General features: G+C 50.6%; 1 protein-coding gene across 1 annotated transcript in view; it reads left to right on the top strand.

Annotated features, from left to right (window-relative positions):
* Window positions 1-19,735, top strand: part of NSMCE2 (NSE2 (MMS21) homolog, SMC5-SMC6 complex SUMO ligase) — a 285,756-nt gene extending 266,021 nt beyond the window's left edge. The window contains exons 5-7 of the mRNA XM_004697653.2: window positions 11,828-11,928; window positions 12,331-12,437; window positions 19,444-19,735. Coding sequence (XP_004697710.1) covers window positions 11,828-11,928; window positions 12,331-12,437; window positions 19,444-19,561 — 326 coding nt within the window. The 3' untranslated portion in view covers window positions 19,562-19,735. The remainder of the gene's footprint in view (window positions 1-11,827; window positions 11,929-12,330; window positions 12,438-19,443) is intronic.
* Window positions 19,736-20,040: the final 305 nt, after the last annotated feature.

Genomic DNA, 20,040 nt, shown 5'->3' with positions numbered 1-20,040 from the left:
GCTTTACACAATTGATGTGTGTATGGATTGTGATAAGAGTTGTATGAGCCCCTAATAAAATGATTTAAAAAACAAAAGAAAGGACTTTTCCCTGGAGTCTTCAGAGAGTACCTACCTGTCCCTGCGGACACCCCAAACTCAGACTCAATCCCAAACCAAGGCTATTGCTGGCAAGTCAGTTCTGACCCATAGCAACTTTATAGGACAGAGTAGACCTGCTCCCCGGGGTTTCCAAGGCCATTAAGACTTTACAGAATTGGATTACAAACTGCAAGATCAGTAGTTCAAACCCGTTAGCCCCTCCATGGGAGGAAAATGAGGCACCTTTGCTCCTGTAAAGTTTTATGTCCTCGGAAACCCTGCTGTTGCTGTCAGGTGCCGTTGAGTCACTTCCGACCCAGAGCGGCCATGAGAAAACCTATACGGGGTCGGTATGAGCCACAGTGGACTCAGTGGCATTGTGTTTGGTTTGGGATTGCCAAGGCTTCCTGGAGGTGCACTGCCACATCCTCCTCCCTCGCAACAGCTGATGACACCTTGGAGTTACCAGCCAAGCGCTTACCCAGGCCACCTGATTCAGTCGGCAAGCTGGTTGTTCGGCTAGTCCAAAGCCGTGTGACAATAAACTTCTGTTTTATAGGTCTTATCGATTCATGGCAGTTTGTTATGGCAGGCCCGGGGCTTTAGAAAGGTGACCAGCCAGAGCACAGAGAGTGGGCTGGGGAGAGACCGAAGCCGAGATCAAGGACATTTGACAACAATCTAAGTAGGAAACACTCCATACGTGAATCGCAGCAGCAGCAGCAGCCATGAGAATCAGGAGAAAGGAGACCTAGTCGAGACTTAGAGATGGAAACAAACGGTTTGGGTATTGTTGGATGCCCTGCCTTGGTTACCTGGATGGGCAGTATTTTCAGCCTTCTAAAGTAAAATAGTTAAAACAAAACAAACATAAGAAGAGTTCAAATGGGATTGCTCACTTTCTGATTTTTGCTTCTTTTAGCCATTGGTGGTGCTCAGTACTTAAGTGCTGGCGACCTTCTCAGCAGTGGTTATTCGTTTTCCTTCAGAGTGACCTTCTAGTCAATTGCCCAGGACAACTATGTAGAGCAGTGCTTCTCAACCTTCCTCATGCCGCGACCCTTGAATACAGTTCCTCACGTTGTCACCCCCCCACAACCATTAAATTATTTCCGTTGCTACTTCATCACTGTAATTTTGTTACTGTTATGAACAGGGCAACCCCTGTGAAAGAGTCATTCGACCCCCAAAGGGGTCGTGACCCACAGGTTAAGAACCGCTGATGTAAAATGTGGCCCTCAGATTCCCTGCTTTGGCTTGGTACCCTTCTCTTATAATGATGGTGCAGTGTCAGCGAGTTCTGTGGGCGCATTCAGACACACTGCACACAGGGCATGGAAAATCTCAGAGCCGTTTCTCCATACAGCATCTGGATTTAATTGAACATACACGTTTGGTACACAGATTTCCTATGTCTATCTGTATGTACATAGATATATATGCACATGACCTCTCTTGCTTATTGAAGCAGAGGGCTTGAAGCACGTACTGATGAAGACCAAGGACTGCAGCCAACACTACGGATGACAGCTCAATGTCAAGAGAACTCAAATCCTCGCCCCTAGCCCAGTAGGCGGCATCCCAGCAAGCATGGCTGAAGCTGTGGAGGATTTGGTGTTTCTGGGATCCACAATCTGCACTCGTGGAACAGCTGTCAGGAAATCAAATGACATGTTGCATGAGGGAGACCTGCTGCCACTCTAAAGTGTTCATGAGCAAAGACATCACTTTGAGGACTAAAGGGCTCCTGACCAAGCCATGATGTTTTCTGTCACACTGTAAGCACGAGAACGCTGGTCCATGAATAAGGAAGAGCATGGAAGGACCGGTGCATTGCATTATGGTGTTGGTGAGGAATATTGAAACTACCATGGACTGCCGGAAGAACAAACACATCTTTCTTGGAAGAAGTACAGCTAACATGCTCCTTAAAACAAGGATGATGGGACTTTGTCTCATGTACCTTGTACATGTTACCACGAGGGGCCTGTACCTGGAAAGGGACACCTGTTTGGTAGAGGATAAGCAAATAAAAAGAGAGAGAGGAAGCCCTTCAGCAAGATGAACGGACACAGTGACTACTACAACAGTGGGTTCGAAACATAACAATTGGGAGGATGGTACAGGACGAGGCAGTGTTTCATTCAGAAATGACCCATCTGCACCTAACAACCACATATATGTCAGGTACCCACTATGTGCTAGCTCTGTAGGAGTCCCAAGCAATAACCCAGGTTTATTAATCATTTGCCATTTGGTAGGCAACTGCTCTAAGAGCTTTTCCGACTAGAACTCATTTAGCCCTCATGCTGCTATGAAGTACATCTATGTTTAGCTTCATTTGACAATGGAGGAGATTGAAGCAAAGAGAGGTAACTTGCCCAAGAGCACTCAGCTAATGTCAGGATGGAAGCAGGAGTCAAACAAGGCAGTCTGTTTCCAGCGCCCATGTTCCTAATGCTGCCATGACCCTCATGCCCGAGCGCCCTTCCCTTTTCCCTTTGCGCCTCCCCAGAGAGCCCCACCTTCTGCATGGTGGGGTTCACATAATTAACAACCAGTTCTCGACCCTGATGACTATTGTATGTATTTTTAAAATGATATAGTAAAAGGTAGTTTATTATTTTCATACAACTTTCATAATAACGTAAAAGAGGTACACAAAACTAGATTATAAGGAAGAAACATTAAATGATACCAGGCCCAAAAAACCCCAAAACAATAAAATTTATTTAAGGTATTTCCATATTTCTTCTTAATTGGCATCCTTGTTTGCAATACTCAATAATTTTATTAGAAGCATATTTCTGTCTAGTTTTTTATACCTGTGGACAGAATGAATATTGCTTCGGGTGCTTAGAATACGCTGTTGTGAAGATGAGCAGGGAAAAAGAATGAGGAGTGTAAATGTGTGATTCCCACATTGGGCAGCTGCCCAGCGCCCACCTTAGAGAGAACCCGGATGACAAGGGCCACTTGAACAACCGGTTCCCCCAACTCAACAAAAATGAGGCATCAATTCTGCTGAACTGGCATGAACCAGCTTCCCTTCTGTGAGGGTCACTTTACTCCACACCCCCAACCCCACAGAGAACCCCTAGGCTACTTCTTTGTCGTGTACAAAACTCCTCCATGGAGGCTTCAAACCATTTGCAGAAAAAAAGGAATTGAACAATAATGGAATTTTCCCACGCACTTTTTGAAACCTCTCCGTCTGTTACTTTGTCCATCACACAGGCTGTAAGTCCTTCATTCTGTCTCTCCTCCCAGACCTGCCCTCTGTCCTCTTTGTAGCCACACCCCACATTTGGCACAGAGCAGGTGTTCAGTAGATGATGCAAGTTGAATGGAGTTGCCTTGAATACACAGTGCTTGTCCTCGGGTCGATTTCAATCTACTTGGAATAAAAGATCCAACCCCATGTAACAAATGAATAGGAGCCAATTTATGCTGAAAGAGTCAGTTCCACATAGTCAATAGTATATGGTTTCAAAGGGGGCTTGACTGCAGCAATTGGATAGGATAGGGATGGCTTTCCCAAGTCAATAGAATCTGAGATAAGGGGCAGATTATTCTTATGGAGAAGAAGAGAAGGAGAAACATTGATTGGAATACTGACCTGAGGTGGCCACTCTTGAGATGCCACCTGTCCAGGGCATTTAGCAAGGTTGCCTTAGAAGAGGGAGGTTGAGAGGTTCTTCTCATTGACACAGGTCAACCATCAGCTCCTGGTAGCGACCAGCCCTTTTCCACCCTGTGGGTTTCTTCGTTTAGTACTCTGTACATGCATAGCCCGCAGAAGACCATGCTGCAGTGCACATATCTGTCGTCCGTGGATGAACACCCTGAAAGTAAGGATTGTTCTGACCAATGCCAAGCACAGTGCTTGGCACATCGTAGTAGTCCAAGTAATAGTGACAGTAACCATTTCTGTTGTTTCTCGGGGCCAACAAGTCAATTCCTGCTCACAGCAACCTATGTACAGCACAGCAGTTTATTTCAAACCCCCTGCCATTGGGTCCTTTCTAATGTATAATGATCCAATACTGCAGGATGGGGTTTCCAAGACTGTAACTCTTGACAGCACTGAAAAGCCTCCTCTTTCTTCCTAGGAGCTGACCTTACAGTTAGCAGTCAAACACGTGTAACCCACAACATCATCAGGGCTCCTAGAGCAATGTATAGAGCTCTATACATTTATATAATTGAATATACATCAGTATGCATATTATATGATAACACTCGGTGGATCCTTTTATGCCCCAGCCATTGTTCTGACTGCTTTGATGTATTAGTTCAATCTGTATTGAGTATTGTTATTGTTGTTTAAGATCAGCCTGTTGAATTGGGCCAACCTGCGAATGCCGTACCATCTAGGGAATCTTTAATTCTGTAGGCCCTCTCTGGGCATAATCTACAGTGTCTTAATTCAGCTGCTCACACACTGCAGAGGCTTAGCCAGCTCCAGGCAGCTAATGAATACTAGGATTCAGCCCCGTCCAGATGAGAAATGGGAACTAGGCCTAATCAAATAGCTGGCATCCAGGGAAGACCACGAGGAAGAAACTGAGAAACAAAACTGGATAGCCAACAGCCCCAAAGAGTGGACACCAAACCTAGCTCATCCATAGCTCGTAGTTCCCAGCCTGCCCTACAGGGATGGAGCCTGTTGATGTCCTTCTTTCATTTGCTTAGGGTCTAAGATGTCCCTGAACCCACAGGTAGGGCCATCAGTCATCCCAGCTGCAAGTCACTGGGTAGAAGAAGTCAGGAGTTGGCACTGGCACCTTTGCACACACTATAGCCATAGAATTCTAACCCTGAAGTCAATGTCCTTTTGCACATGAGGATGCTGCTGAAATATTCCATGCACCAGTTCAGCCTCTCGAATATGCCATCCTAACATAGAGCAAGGCAGATCATCCAGGCAGTCACAACCAACACTGTAGCAGGTGGCCAGCATATGTAAAGTACTTTCTTCATATGCTGTTAAATATCCAGGGCGGGGAGGGGAAGTGCTCTCAGGAAAACATTCCCGTCTTCATTGAAAGAACACAACTTTTCTGCCTGGCTGGCATAAAACTGTCCAGCTGGGAGCCAAATTTCAGATGCCTGAAGACAGACAAGTGACTAATACACAGACTGTGTGTGGCCAAGGACCAAATGTCTTCTCTGACCACAAGCCCATGTCTAGAGCCTCCCTTGTAATTATTGCATGGCCTACTATAATTGTAAAACTTAGACTTGCTTCCTGCTTTTGATGTGCTATCGGAGGGTAAGGCCGCCCCCCACGCTAGGGGGAGGTTCTCTCTGATATCTGCCTCAAACCTATAAAATCACCGGTGTGTGAGTGGGCGTGTGTGTGTCGCTGCATCTGTTAAACATGGTAAGTATACCTCGTGAAAAATGTGCCCACTCCTGCCTTGTTGGAGGAAACACTTTACAAGTCAAAAGCTTATTGAACACCTACCACGAACTCTGTGCTGAGCACTGTTTTAGATGCCAGGAAATGTGCGTGAACTGGACAGCCGAGGCCCTGGCTTTTCTCTGGAATGGAGGGGTGCCGAGAAGGAGAGAGACAACTGGCATTTATGGATGTGTGCTAAGCAGAATCATGTGACGAGAGAATGCCTGGTGTCCTCTTTAGCTTGGGACATTAAGGAAAAGATGACATTTTTAAATAACAAGACGGAGAAGGACAAGCAAAGATCAGGGGGGAGGACAGTCCTGACCATTTAGGATAAAGACTCAAAGATGACGAGCTTGGCATGTTCCAAAAACAGAAAGGGGGAGGGGGAAAGCCAGTGTGACTCAATTGTGGTGGGTGAGAGAGATTGCTCAGAGGTTGGCGGGGACAAGCTCGCAGAGGACTATGTAGGCCACTGTAGGAAGCATGCATGGGAGGGACATGCCCTTGTCACAGCAGGGGTACCGAGGCTGCAGCGGTTTGGACTGAGATACAGTAGAGAACCAGAGAAGGGAGGGATCTGGACCGTGGCTTAGGCCTAGTCAGCAGAACCCTCTGATGGACTGGATGTGAGGAATTGTGGCCAGAGGATAGCCAGATCTGGGCTTGAGCAGCCAAGGAGCTGCTGTCTCCATGGAGTGAGACCAAGGAATTACTCCGCAGCTCTTCCCCAACAGCCGGCAACTGGCTGACCGTGGAGATCAGCTCTCGGCACCCAGGCAGTAGCTGCACTCCCACCCCACCCCACCCCTCCAGCATGCCCGTTGGCTTTTGAAAACTCTTGACTGCTCAGTTCAGTTCTCCTTCAAGGGCTTTCATTTCTCCTTCCTTATCTTGGCATTCATTTTTCATCAGAAAAATTATCACATTTTATATACACAGTTATATACCTCATATCCCAGTATATAACTCAGGGGACTGGTTTGTCCCTGCCCAAGCTTGCCCACCTCAGCCCAGCACAGAGCGCCACGAGCCCTGCTGTCTGGTAGGAAGGGTACACTGGCATTTACTTCTGCAGCATCCTTCCATGAGTGTGCAGGAGATTGTATGATGGGTTTTCTTGATTTTGTCTTTCCAATTAGGAAAATGTCTGTGATCTCTTTCATAAAGAGTAAACAAACTTAATCTAATCACTTCATTCTTACAAGTGTGATAATTGCTACGTGTGCCTTCAAAATATTGAGGGAGCTTACTTAGGTGTGCTTGTGTTTACAAGGAGAATAGCAATATGTTAATTTTTCAAAATCAAGCAGTATATTGCATAGGGCGAATCTCCTTCAAAAGACTTCTCTAAAACGTTCGAGAGCTAAGTTGTTCCTTGGGGGACTGCAGTGCACCTGGCTCGAGCCATGGTTTGGCCCAGTCGCCTCAGACGCATGTGAAAGCTGGACCATGACTAAGACAGAAGAAGAGTTGCTGCATGAAGTGGGCAAATAACACTGAAGGTTCTCTAGACTGCCAGAAGAACAAACGACTGTCTTGGAAGAAGCACAGCCAGAATACTTCCTACAGGAAGGGTGGCAATACTACGTCTCACGTACCGTGGACATGGTATTAGAAGGACCAGTTCCTAGAGAAGGACATCATGCTCAGTAAAATAGAGGGCCACTGCGACAGAGGAAGACCCTCAGGGGGCCAGATTGGCACAGTGGCTGCAACCGTGGGCTCAAACATAGCAACAGTCGGCACAGGACCGGGCAGGGCTTCCTTCTGTTACGCTCAGTCTGGAAAAGAGTCGGTGGGGTCTCACAGCCATCGCAACAGTTTTTCACAGGCATTTCTGGAGACTAGAGTGAAACAGTACATCATGTTCAGTAAACCTGATGCTATCACTGTTAAAGAGCTAGTAATCTAGAACCGTGCATATTCCTTTCAAATGACATATTTTTGAAAGCAGAACCAATAGAGCCACTTACTCACTAAATTACTTTTTTTTTACTAAATTGTTTATTTACTAAATTACTACGTGCATCAATGGTCTTGGGTTTGAACCTACGATGGCTCTGGATCCCAGTCTCCTCATCCAGTTGAGAGACTCGGCATCAATACGCTCAGGCTTCCCAGTTCTGTGTTCCCAGCCAGTGGAGTGGAATTTGCTTCGGGTTCGGTTTGTCTCTGTCTTCCGTTTTCCAAGTTCATCAGAAAATGCCTTTGGACCGTCCACATCAGTGTGGCCCAGGTGCAACCTTCCGCTAGCACAGCCCTCACTTTCTTTAATAGAGAGGGCAGGTGAGAAAAGGGGCTTGCCATCGAGAACCTCCCCTGTGGAAGCCAGCCCCTGGCTGTTACCCACGAGAACCTCCCCTGTGGAAGCCAGCCCCTGGCTGTTACCCACGCGGGCACTCTCGCCGGCCTCACTTTGGTCTCCTCCAGTGACCGCTGGCGCGGGGGCCACCTACCATCTGTGAGTCAGTTCCCCGTTTCACCTGCCCTGGTGTGTGCCATTGCACTGGGGCTGGGACTGCCTGCTTCCTCTACCTTTTTGAGATTCAAAAATAGAAAGCACAAGCCAAACCCACTCACTGTCTTCTACGTGGGCTGAACTCTGCTGATTCACCTAGCAGATTTCTCGGGTGAATTCCACAGCATAATATGTACAGTCAAAAAGAATAATATTTTATAATGTATCAAGGGTTCATGAGGGAGGGGGAAAAAGAGCTGATACCAAGGGCTCAAGTAGAAAGAAAATGTTTTGAAAAGGATGACGGCAACATGTGTACAAACGTGCCTGATACCACGGATGTATGCATTGTGATAAGAGCTGGAAGAGGCCCCAATAAGATGATTTGTTACAATTTAAAAAAATTACATGTATAGTCACCCCCTGGGTGTCTAGTGTAAACCTAGGAATTTACAGAAAGATACTCTTTAGGGATAATGGTAAGCCCTCAGTGAGGATGGGGACCGGGGTGGCCTTGACCAGGGAAGCTACCGGTAAGCTCCAGGGACCTCCCCAGGCCTCTCTACGCTGGCCTTCCTCCTCACAGGGCCCAGCCTCCGGAGGCTGCGCTATGCAGGGCCAGGGAGTCCTTCACAGACGGGGAGCAGCCGACTCCTGCTTCACGCACACCAAGTCCCCAAGAGCCTGTCCGTGGGTCTGAGGAGGGCCATTCTCCCAGAAGCCTCGCTGCCCACTCCTCCAACAGACGCCCTGAGCCAGCGAGCGAACGTGGCCGCTTCCCTGTTTGGTAACTCTTGGAGCCGGCCAGTCGAGGAAGGGGGCGCGCGTTGCATTCTGGAGCCCTCCCGGCGTTCTGTTGTCGCCTCGTTTTGTCGTCAGTGATGCGGTTTCAAGATGGCAAACGTAACTGATAGACCCCTGGATGCCTGCTGTCCTGCTTGGGCAGACCAGGGTCTGGGGTCTTCTTTCTGGCCTTGGTCAAGAAATCAATAGCTGGCTTTGGGGGCATTTCCCTAAGAAAGCATAACATGTTGGCATACAAATAGCATTATCTGTTCAAAGGGAAACGTGAGCCCCCCCCCAAAAAAAAAAAGAAAGATGAGGGTAGAGGCTGAACATCTGGTTCCAGCCATTGCTTCACTGCATGACCTTGAACAAGAGCTGTGGGGCCTCCGCTGTCCCCATGTTCTCCCCACCGACGCCACCACCCCTGCCGTCCAGTTGATCCCGACTCAGAGCTACCCCATGGGGTAGAGTAGACCTGCCCTGTGGGCTTTTACGATTGTACAGCTTCTAGTGGATTTGAACCACCACCCACGCTGTTAGCAGTCCAACGCTTAACCCCCTGTGCTACCAGCCGTCCTTTTCCTGCCCCCGGTTGCACGTTTTCAGATAGAACTCCATCGGGCCAGGGAGGGACCCAAAGCTGCCTGTTCTGCAGAACTGCAGAATATGAAAAGCTGGGGGAACTAGGCAAGCATTCCCCCCTCACAGATTCAAAGCAATGTCTCCATTATCTTTCTGGAGCCCTGGTGGTGCTGTGGGTGAGGCACTGAGCTGCTAAGGCAAAGTCAGCCGCTCCGCCTGAGGGAGGAAGCTGAGGCGCTCTGGTCACATAAAGATTGACAGCCTTGGAAACACCAGCGAGGGTCACGATGAGTCAGTGGCGGTGAGTTCTTACGATGATGCCTTTATGGCAACAGGGAGGGAGACGCGAATAAGGGCGAGAAAGGCGGAAGGCAGGGCCGCGCCATCACCACTTGCTTCTAGAAAGCTGTAGGTCTTTGATCTGGGTGCAAGATAGAATAGCTGTCGTTTGAAATGCTCACTCTCATGCTCCCCTTCAGAAGGCTGACAGGCTTCTTCCTTCCCTGGGGGCAGGTGAGGTGGAATGAACAGGACAGGGACTGCCCAGTCAGTGCTGCTGCCCATTGACTCACCAGCCGTTCTCAACCGTGGGCCGGGCACACCGAGGGCACTCTTAAGAGCCAAAGTGGCTTCCTAATAAGGCCAAGACTTCCCTCACTTGTCCGCACACTCTTGTCATGAGTGCATTTTCCAGAGGCTCTGCGGCACGGTGGCAACTCGACAGATGGCATGCACATACAGACATCGAAATCCAGTTGTCCCCCATGCAGCCCCCACTGCAAGGACATCTGCAAATACGTAAACGGTGCCAGTCTTCTCGCTGCGGTTGTATTCTGTTTTGTTTAGGAAAATCTGTTGTTGTTGTTGTTGTTGTTGAATACCATCCAACCAATTCTGTACAGTAGAATGAAGCCCCGCCTCTCCCTGCCACCCTCACCATGGCTATTCTAGTTGAGTCCGTGGTTGCAGCCCCTGCGTCAGTCCATCGTGGTGAGGGTCTTCCTCTCCGCTGCCCCTCTACTTTACCAATCAGGATGTCCTTCTCCATCCTGTGGACATGTCTAAAATGCTCGAGACAAAGTGTCACCAGCTCCACTTCTAAGGAGCCTTCTGGCTGCGCTTCTTCGACACAGAGCTGTTCACTCTGCCAGCAGTCCAAGGTGTAGTCCAGATTCTTGGCAACACTGTAATTCGAATACACCTGTCTTCCTTATTCATTGTCAAGCTTCATTCTTGCCTGATGAGGCCACTGAAAACATCTCGGCGGGGGTCGGGTCTATGTTAGGCCCCAAGGCTATTTCGTTGCTTGTTAACACTTTAAAGAAAGGTCTTTTGCAGCAGATTTGTCCAATGCAATGGATCCTTTGATTTCTCGATGGCTATTTCCACAGGCTATTTGATGTTTGACTCCATGATAGTATATAAAGTCTTATGTAATAAAATAAATTTGCTTTTCATTTTGTAGTGTTATTTATATTAACATAATAAGTTTGTGGTTGTCCTTTTAAGTGAATTACTAAGTACATATTTTATAATGCCTTAATTTCAATTTCTAACACGACAAATACTGCTATATAATTTTCTAGTTAGATGTGGCCCAGTCTTTCCCAGTTCCTAGCAACCCCGTGTGTCCAGCAGAAGGAAACCTGCCCAGTCCTACAGCACCCTCACAAGCATTACTATGAGCCCATGTTGCAGCCATAATGTCCACAGTGCCCCCCAGCCCGAGGGGTTCATCTTCCAGTACTCTATCAAACTCTATCAAACAGATACTCATAAGGTATCAGAGACCACCAGCTCCTTCTGCCTAGTCAGTCTGGAAGCCCCATGAAACCCATACACAACGGGTGATCCTGCTGGCATGTGAAAGGCCAGGGCTACAGCTGCCAGCTCCACAGCAACACATACAATAAGATAAGCTGGGTCCTTACTAGTATCTAAACGAGGAAGAGGCTTCTCAGAGCAGAAGGTCTAAGAACTCCTGGACTACCTAACAGTCCTTATAGCCCTGTGCTGAGCTTGTACCCTCTTCCTCTCTCCTCAGCTGTACAACAGAGCTATCCAGGAGACTTCAAAGGGGGCCGCCTTGCCAGCCCAGGATCATACCACTGGAAGTGAGCGAGATTCCCAAAGCCTCTCACTTTGGGCAAAGTCACACATGCGTACTGGCTTTAGGACGTCCCTGAGACCCAATTCTCGATAACTTTGACATTGTTCTTTTATTCCCCTAAGCCTCAGCTTCCTTATCGGAACTGGGGAGACCCATGTGTAGCCCTCGGGGTACCTTGAGCATGAGAAGAATCCATATCCACCCACGTGCCATCATGCGGGATAGAGCGGGGCTGCTCTAGGCCTCCTGGGCTGTGCAGACTGCCACACCTTTCTCCCGCAGAGCAGCTAGGGTTCCGCCCTGGGAAACCGCTGCTCTCCCTTCAGAGTATTCCTTTCCGTCTTTGGGGTCACTTTGGATCAGAGGGGCTTAACGACTTCCCTTTCCTTTTTCCCTCTAGATGGCCTTCAAGCAGACAGAGAGGTGGACGGGACAGAAGGAGTTGACGAAGATATGATTGTCACCCAAAGCCTGACCAACTTCATCTGCCCTATCACACAGGTACCACTTCCTCCTCCTTCCTGGAGGCGGGGGTGGGGTGGGGGGCGTTCTGGGGGGGTGCCATGGGGTAGAAAGGGATCACTTCCTAGAAGCAAAAGCCTTCCCATGGGCTTTTGATTTGATCTCGGTTTGGAAGTAAGGAGGGCTGATGAGTGTCCATGGAAGATTCGTGGGCTAGAAACGTCTTAGTCCACCAGGTGCCCACAGGCCAAGGGATGTGGACGTGGCTGGTTTCCCTAAGGGTCCCCTGCCCTCTCAGTGGTCTCAAGCCGTGGGAGTGGCGAGCGAAACCTGGAAAGCCCGGGAGTAGGCGGGGGATGCTCCAGAAAAGGAGTGGCTTGGGGAAATGACTGGAAGTTGATCATTATCCTTCCTGAAAGCCTAATCTCTCCTTAATCACAGTTGGAGATGAAGAAGCCGGTGAGAAACAAAGTCTGCGGCCACACCTATGAAGAGGAGGCCATTGTCCGCATCGTGGAGTCCAAGCACCGGAGGAACAAGAAGGCCTGGTGGGTGGGGGGGGATGGGGCTACCCTGGGGGGGACCTCCTATGGGGGGGGCTACCCTAGTGGGGGCGGGTGCCAGGAGGGGTGAGTTACTGCCAGAGGAAAGAGCACTCAGGCGTCTCCCCTAAGTCACATTCACCTCCTGAATGGCATAAGCATGGAAATGGACTTTCTGTCGAAACAATATGAGGAAAGAATTAGTAATCTGTCCAGGAAGAAGCCATCTGTTTCACCACTTTCTAATACGGGGAAAAAAAGAGGCGGGCTGAGCCTCCATCACTAGCTAGCAGGAATCCTCATGAGTACATGCCTACTGAGAAATAGTCTGAGGAGCAGAAAGAAGAACAGGGATTTCAGGATCTTTCTTCCTCCCCCGCTTTCCATGTAGGAGAGGGCTTCAATCATTCGTGGAACACTGGCTTCAAAAGAGAATTTGGGTTTTTTCCCCCAAAACTTTTTGAAGCTCCCCCCACCCCATTCCCACACCTACAAGACACAATATGTGTGGTGTAGATATCATTAAGTCCACAGGTTCAGACTCCACCACGACCACGAGGGTCTGGAGCCGCGGTGCTCAACCTGGGGGTCCTGACCCCTTTGGGAGTCAAACGACCCTTTCACAGGGGTCGCCCGATTCATAACAGTAGCAAAATCACAGTTTTTAAGTAGCAGTGAAAACAATTTTATGGTTGGGGGATCACCACAACATGAGGAACTTCTGAAAGGGTCGCAGCATGAGGAAGGTTGAGAACCACTGGTCTGGAGGGTCAAGATTTATAAGGGAAAGTGTTCACACCTGTAAGGTGGTGGTTGTTAGGGGCTGTTAAGAATGCCATGGTTCATAGCGCCCCCGTGCACATCCGAGCCAAATCCTGCCCTGTCTGCACCATCCTCACAAGTGGTGCTTCGTTTGAGCCCATTGCCACAGCCACAGTGCCAATCCATCCCTTCCTCTTTTTCACTGCCCCTCTGCTTTACCAAGGGTGATGTCTCTCTCCATGGGCTGGCCCCACATATGGAAGACCGAGCCCACCGTCCCGTCTTCGCTTCTCAAGAGCATTGTAGCTGAGCTCCTGCGAAGGCAGCGCAGTCCGTGGTCCACTCAGTGTTCCTTGCCAACACCGTAACTTCCACTACTTCAGTAACCTCCCCGCAGGTTAAATCAATTCATGGAAAATTAATGAGAGGCGATTTCTCTAAAACTGGATATGTTTGGGGCATTTTTCTTTTATACACACACCCACCCCACAGGTTGTTTAAAAGTGCATGGAACATGGAATTGAAAGACAATGACAAATGTCTATGAACTTTTAGAGCCCTGTGTGTGTTTGTGTGTGTGTGTGTGTGTGCATTATGTATATGTGTGGGTGTACGCACACATACATGGGGGCTCAAGAAAATTCATGGAAATTTTTCATTGTTTTTTAGTTCCATTTTCCATGTACTTTTTAAAGTTGTGTGTGTGTGTATGTGTTACGCATTGTGCTGTTAACCTCACGTCAACAGTTTGAAACCACCAATCACTCCTAGAGGGGCTTTCAGCTCCTGTAAAGAGTTACAGTCTCGGGAACTCACAAGGGCAGGTCTACCCTGTCCTATAGGGTGGCTATGAGTCAGCATTGACTCAGTGGCAGTGCATTTCATTTGGTTTTTGGTATACACACATATATGTTATACACACACTCACAAGTACAGAGTATGTTTCCTGTAAGCCACTGGTTCTCAACCTTCCTAAAGCCGTGGCCCTTTCATACAGTTCCTCATGTTGTGGTGACCTGCCCCCCCCCCACCATAAAATTATTTTCGCTGCTACTTCATAACTGTAATTTTGCTACAGTTGTGAATCGGGCAACCTTAGTGAAAGAGCCATTCGACCACCAAAGGGGGCATGACCCACAGGTTGAGAACCGCTGCCTGTCATGTCACACATAGAATCCTGAGTTGGCTGAGCTGACTACCTGACTCGGTTTGCATTTCTTACGTTCTTATCACAGATTTGTCACAGGAATGGAATTGCAGGTGTGACCAGTGTTCAGTATGCTCCTGATAACGGTCCCTTTGATGTGAAGTTTGCTTCTCCATCACCCACAAGTTGCTGGTCCAGACCCTGGGGCTGGAATTCCCACCACTCCTCATTGAAGTGTGGCCCTAGAGATAGGCTGTTTGAGACCCTAGATATCTTGATGGTCATTAAGTAGGTCGGTGGCAGTATTTATTCTGGAAGAAGGACCTAATAGTTGCAAAACTGAGACTGTTGTCTGAGTACATTTGTACCTACATGGAGTTGAGATGTTACTCTTCACTCGCGAGCATGCCATTGTAAACCCGCTGCCAGGTGATGGTTCTGACTCGTGGCTGTGAGGCCATCTTCCCCCTGCTGCTGCTGCTGCTGTTGTTGGGCACCATTGGGTCGGTTCCGACCCGCAGCGACCTTCTGCACAGCAGAGTGAAGTACTGCCCGGTCCTGCATCCTCCTCACGACTGTTGTATGCGCGCGAGTCCACGGCTGCAGCCACGGTGTCAGTCCATCTCATCCAGGGTCTTCCTCTTTTCGCTGCCCCTCTCCTTGACCCAGCACGATGCCCTTCTCCACGACTGGTCTCCCCTGACAACATGGCCCTGAGAGTATATCATGCTTAGTTTCTGAATATCGAAGCCGTCTTCTTCTCTACTACATTTGTTCTGTTTTCGTTCCCTTCTCATCAAAACTTGAACCTCTGACTATAATGGCTAAGACAGGTTTCCCAGAGTCCTGTTCAACTGTGCCTCGTTCTTCCAGTGTCTGTTTTTCTAGAGTCAGGATTGACGGGGCCAGCCCTGAGCCCACACACGTTGCTCCCCACTTGTCCAGGAAGGAGTGGCAGGAGAGCTACTCTCAGAGCAGGCGTCCCAACTCGATGTGTCTTCTTGGTGACGTGCGCTGACGTTCTAGGACACTTGGCCTTTTTCGGTCGTGCATGCCATTTGGGTGCACGGTGGAGATTTTTCATCTAAAGGAGTTTGGTTTTCGTTGTCTTTTTGCTGCTACTTCTCATGCTGCGTTCAGTCTGGAACTCGGCTGGTTCCCTGAGCTGAATTAGAGGAATTCTTAGCCCAATGGGAAAAACGATTTGGATTTCAGAAAAAGCAGCATTTCTACAAGGCCTGGTCACCTCTGACTCATAGTGGCCCTGGAAGGCGGAGTAGCACTGCCCCCGAGGATTTCTTTATGGGAGCAGACAGTTTCTCTCTCTCCCACGGAGCAGCTAGTGGGTTTGAACTGCCCGCCTTATGGTTAGCAGCCCAACGCTTAAACCACGGTGCTATCAGGGCTCCTGCACAATTCCCTCTAGGGGCCCCTGAGTGCCATGGGTGGGGAGTCGTTTGGATTTCATTGGTGTCCCCCATCCGTTGATAATCCACCTGTCTCATTGGTGTGATTGAAGTTTGAATATAGCCTGGGTAAAGCATGCATGGTGCCCAGCAGTACTGGTATGTTCCACCACCGTCATCGACATCACCGGTGTTCTATAGATGAGGGAGAACCTGGCAGGGCTTTGAGGGGACCAGGGGAATCCACCTGGACTTGAGGCAATTGCTCCCTCTTGACAGTGCTGTGAGGAGAGGGCTAAAAAGGTCAATTTGGATGTTTCCGCAGTAGAGACTTGGTTGTAGAAATACAGGTGCTTCCGCAGTAGGTTCGGTGGTCAGTAATGATGGCCTGGACAGCAATGGGAATCTGAGGCTGAGGAGGCATGTGGCGTGGCTGTGGAGGCACCGGAGCCTGTGTGGGGAGGAGGAGGACCTGCGTGTGACTGGACTGTCCCTGCGTGTGGCTGAGAGACAGCCATCAGCGAGCAGACGTGCAGGAAGGACTCTAAGGGGCTTACTTGGTCTGGCTCACGCGAAGCATGACATCGTCCCAGCAAGACCACCATCTGGGCATGGCCAGGAGACAAAGCGTGGGGTTTTGAACCCTCACCAGAGATGTGGACTTTGAGGTGATCCCTGCAGAGGGGTCAAGCCCACTCACCTGCCGTCACAGGCACAAGTATGGCCGGGATTGCCCCGCCTCCCCTATCCCCACCGCTGCCTACTGACTCTGAGCTCAGCCAGGCCCTGGGGCCCTGCCCCTGGGGACACGTCACCAAGGCCTGCAATGGAATCCCCAGAAGCAGCTTAATTACAGATTACAGAGGGGCCCCAGGAGGAAACCCCCAGGGAAGCAGTCTGAGACTCGGAGGAGGGGGGAGACAAAGAAGAGTGGAGTGTAGGGGTGAGCACAGGGTGTGGTGGGCAGGGTCCTGACCCGAGGGGCATTGGGAGAGAGGTTCGTTAAGGGCTTCTTCAAATGCGCTTCAGAACTGCTCCCCCAGAGACTCCTGAGTAAGCCCAAGCAGTGTTCTTTCCCATGATGCATGTTAGGGTGACTAGCTGTTCTGGATTCCCTTTGTTTAAAAATGCCTGTGACACATCTCATCTGAGAATCTCAGTCCTTCCTCCTGGATTGTTCCAGTGCTGTGTGTCAGCCTGGAGTCGAGGACATAGTGTTACTGGGCACGGGGTGACTGACTGTGCCTGCTTCGGGCCCCAGCGGCCCCTGCTGCCCTGGCTGGGGTCCAAATGAAAGTGCGGGATTCCTGCCCTCGCTGAGCGCAGGCCTCACGATGGGGCCTGAGACAGCTCTCCACAAAGCTGTTGACTGTCTTCCCAAGGAAGCTGACCCGCGCTTTCCCTCGGAGAGCACACACCCACTGTGCGGCAGCCTTTTCTGTCCCTGTGTGCTGAGGGGCAGGCTCAGCCTGTACCGAGCCCGTGGACTGACCCCCATAACTGACACCTATAACTGTGGAACAGGAGCACCCCGTCTCTGAGCCAGAGAGACTCCCGGAGCCTCAGTTTCTTCATCTGGGTGAATACGGAGGTTTACTAGCGATGGTTCCCAGACTTTGAGGTTGAGGAAGTGGTGGGGCGTCCCTAGAGAGGCTTGGACTACCAAGCGCTAAAGCAATTGCCTTGGGGACCGTAAGGTGGAGGCGGTAGGTGCTTTTGGGGTGTAGTTCCCTGCCTCTCACTGCCATCGGCGCCATGCTAACTCATGGAGACCCTCTATGGCAGGGTAGAACGCCCCTGTGAGATTCTGGGACTGGGGCTGTTTACAGGAGTAGAAAGCCCCAGCTTTCTCCTGCTGAGCAGTTGGCAGTTTAGAACTACGGGCCTTGCGAGTTCCACAGCCCAACGCCGTAAACACGCCGCCACCAGGATCCATCCCTTGCTGCCTAGAGAGTCCCATCACTTGAGACTCCGAGGGTGTCGCACAGGTCGCTCTCTGCAGTAGGTAGGATGAGAGTCCATCCCACTCAGCTTGCCTGAGGTCTGTCCATCAACCTTTCCAGAGCTTGTGGATTGGTCCTTGGGAATCCTTGGGACCCAGATTCAGGAGCTCATAAGACTCAGAATCTTGCCCTTTTGAGCTGATGCCGATGGGGCCCTGGTTCCCCAAAGCCTCTGGGGCCCATGAGATCTAGAGTGCCTGTGCCGAGCTGGCCCCAGCCGCAGCAGAACGCTCTGTCCTGCCCGTGACCTGGCTTCTAGACCGGCCTCTTCCCCAAGGCCTGCAGGACTGAGTCTTGCCCGGAGTGGAGGTTGCCGCACCTCACCTGCTCACCTGGGGGCTGTGGGGATTGGTGCACCGACGTCTAATCAGAGCGCTGTTTCTCCACAGGCTGGGACTCAGTGTCGTGCCATTGAGGCCCCTTCTCGTGTGTTCCGTGGGGAAATGGCCGCTTGTTTATTTGCTGTGTGCTGAGAAGCAGGGTCCTCCCTTGCTCCTCCATCAGCCTCACCTCCAGGAAGCCCTGGTGGTGGTGGGGGTGGTGGGTTAGTTTTTAGGTGCTATCAGGTCAGCCCTGAACCACAGTGACCTTGTACATCAGCAGGCCTTTCTTCTGAGGGGCTCAGACCAGCTCCTTCCTGGTCAGTGGCCAAGCCCATTAAACACCCAGGGGCTCCCAGCCTGGGCCACACACACCACCTCGCTCCTCCCCACCCCTCAGGCCTCTGCTCAAGCATGGAAGAGCCACCATCTCTGCCCCGACCCCACATGCACGCACATTAGAAAAGTCTCCCCCTGGACTCATTTCATAGCTCGCCCCTTCTCTCCCCATGTCTTCATAGCACCCTGGGACAATGCCGGGTGCAGCCCGGATCCAGCTGGTCTCTCAGAGGACAGTTGGTTGTGTCCCCAGCCCCTGGCTCAAGTCAGGACTTGAGGGCCAGTGAAGTAAGACATCCACCTTTTCAGCCCCCTGACTGTGGCCCTGAATCACCCTTCGGGCCTGGCACAGAACTCGCCCCACCTGGCTCAACCTTCAGCCCCACAGGCAGGTCCAGGGAGGTAGCGCCCTCACTCCACTCAGCCTCAGCCTGGGCAGCATTGGCCTGGAGTCAAAGCCAGCTCAGAGGCAGGAAAGGAGGGTGTAGGGAACGGGGAGGAAGAGGGGGACAGGGCTGTTGCGTCAAGGGGACTGCAACCTGTGTGGGGAAACAGAATGGCCTGAGTTGTCCAGTGGAAACCCATCAGCCTGTCAACTTTCACTCCAATCACATTGAAAAAGAAGCACTTCATTAGACTCATGGGAAGAACTATCCCTGTGGGGTGTCCACGACTGTGATGCTGTATGGGAGCAGAAAGGCTCATCTTTCTACTGTGGGTCGACGGGGGTATGGAATGCCCACCACGTAAGCATGATGGATTAGGTGCCTTCAAATGCATTTTTTACTCTTCGGGACCCCTGGGCGGTAGCATGGAACTGCCCCCCTGGCACTCCTGGGCTGTCGATTGTATGGGAGCAGGCCTCCGGGGCTTCTCCACCAGGGAGGCTTCCGGCTGCCAACCTTTCCGTCCGAGGTGGAGCACTTAACCTTTGTGCCCCCAGACCACCTCTCCATGCACCCCTCCCCGCGTAAACACTCAGCCTGCTGTGTTGCCATCCAGCTGGCTGACCTGCTGTGTCTTCCTTCCTCGCAGTTGCCCTAAGATCGGCTGCAGCCACACGGACGTGAGGATGTCAGACCTGGTCCAGGACGAGGCGCTCCGCAGGGCCATAGAGAGCCACCACAAGAGGAGAAGCCGGCGCGTGGAATAGGACGGCCTGTGCACCAGCCGCTGCCCCCCGCCCTGCCCTCCTGCCACAGCTTCATGCCTCCCAGCCCTTGAGGACCGCCAGCAACTTTCTCCACGTTTCCCAGCAAAACAAGAGTATTATAGCATTTATTTTTTAAGTGTTCTGTAATTTGAAATAAAGCGTTGACGATCTGCACTGGGCTCTGTCGACTTCACGCTGTGTGTGGAGATGGCCGGAGGGGACCGTCAGTGTATGCAGCTCTTATCTGCATGTTCCCTGGGAAAGGCTAGGTCCTTAGGTGGAAAACTGACATCGCGCAAAAACAGGAGGCCAACATCAAAGCGCACAACCGAGAATGACTACATCCTGGCATTACTGCCAGTCCACGGACAGCCACGGCTCACCTGGGGCACCACAGCTCCGTGACGTAATGTCAGCCAGCAGGGTGGATTTTGAAGACATGATCATGGAATTCAGGGGATATTATCCCATTCCCCAAC

This window comes from Echinops telfairi, unplaced genomic scaffold, assembly GCF_000313985.2.
Source record: "Echinops telfairi isolate 266 unplaced genomic scaffold, ASM31398v2 ScPeMD7_1;HRSCAF=3_0, whole genome shotgun sequence".
NCBI lineage: Eukaryota > Metazoa > Chordata > Mammalia > Afrosoricida > Tenrecidae > Echinops > Echinops telfairi.
The sequence above is the reverse complement of the archived record's forward strand: the minus strand, read 5'-3'. Positions and strand labels throughout refer to the sequence as shown.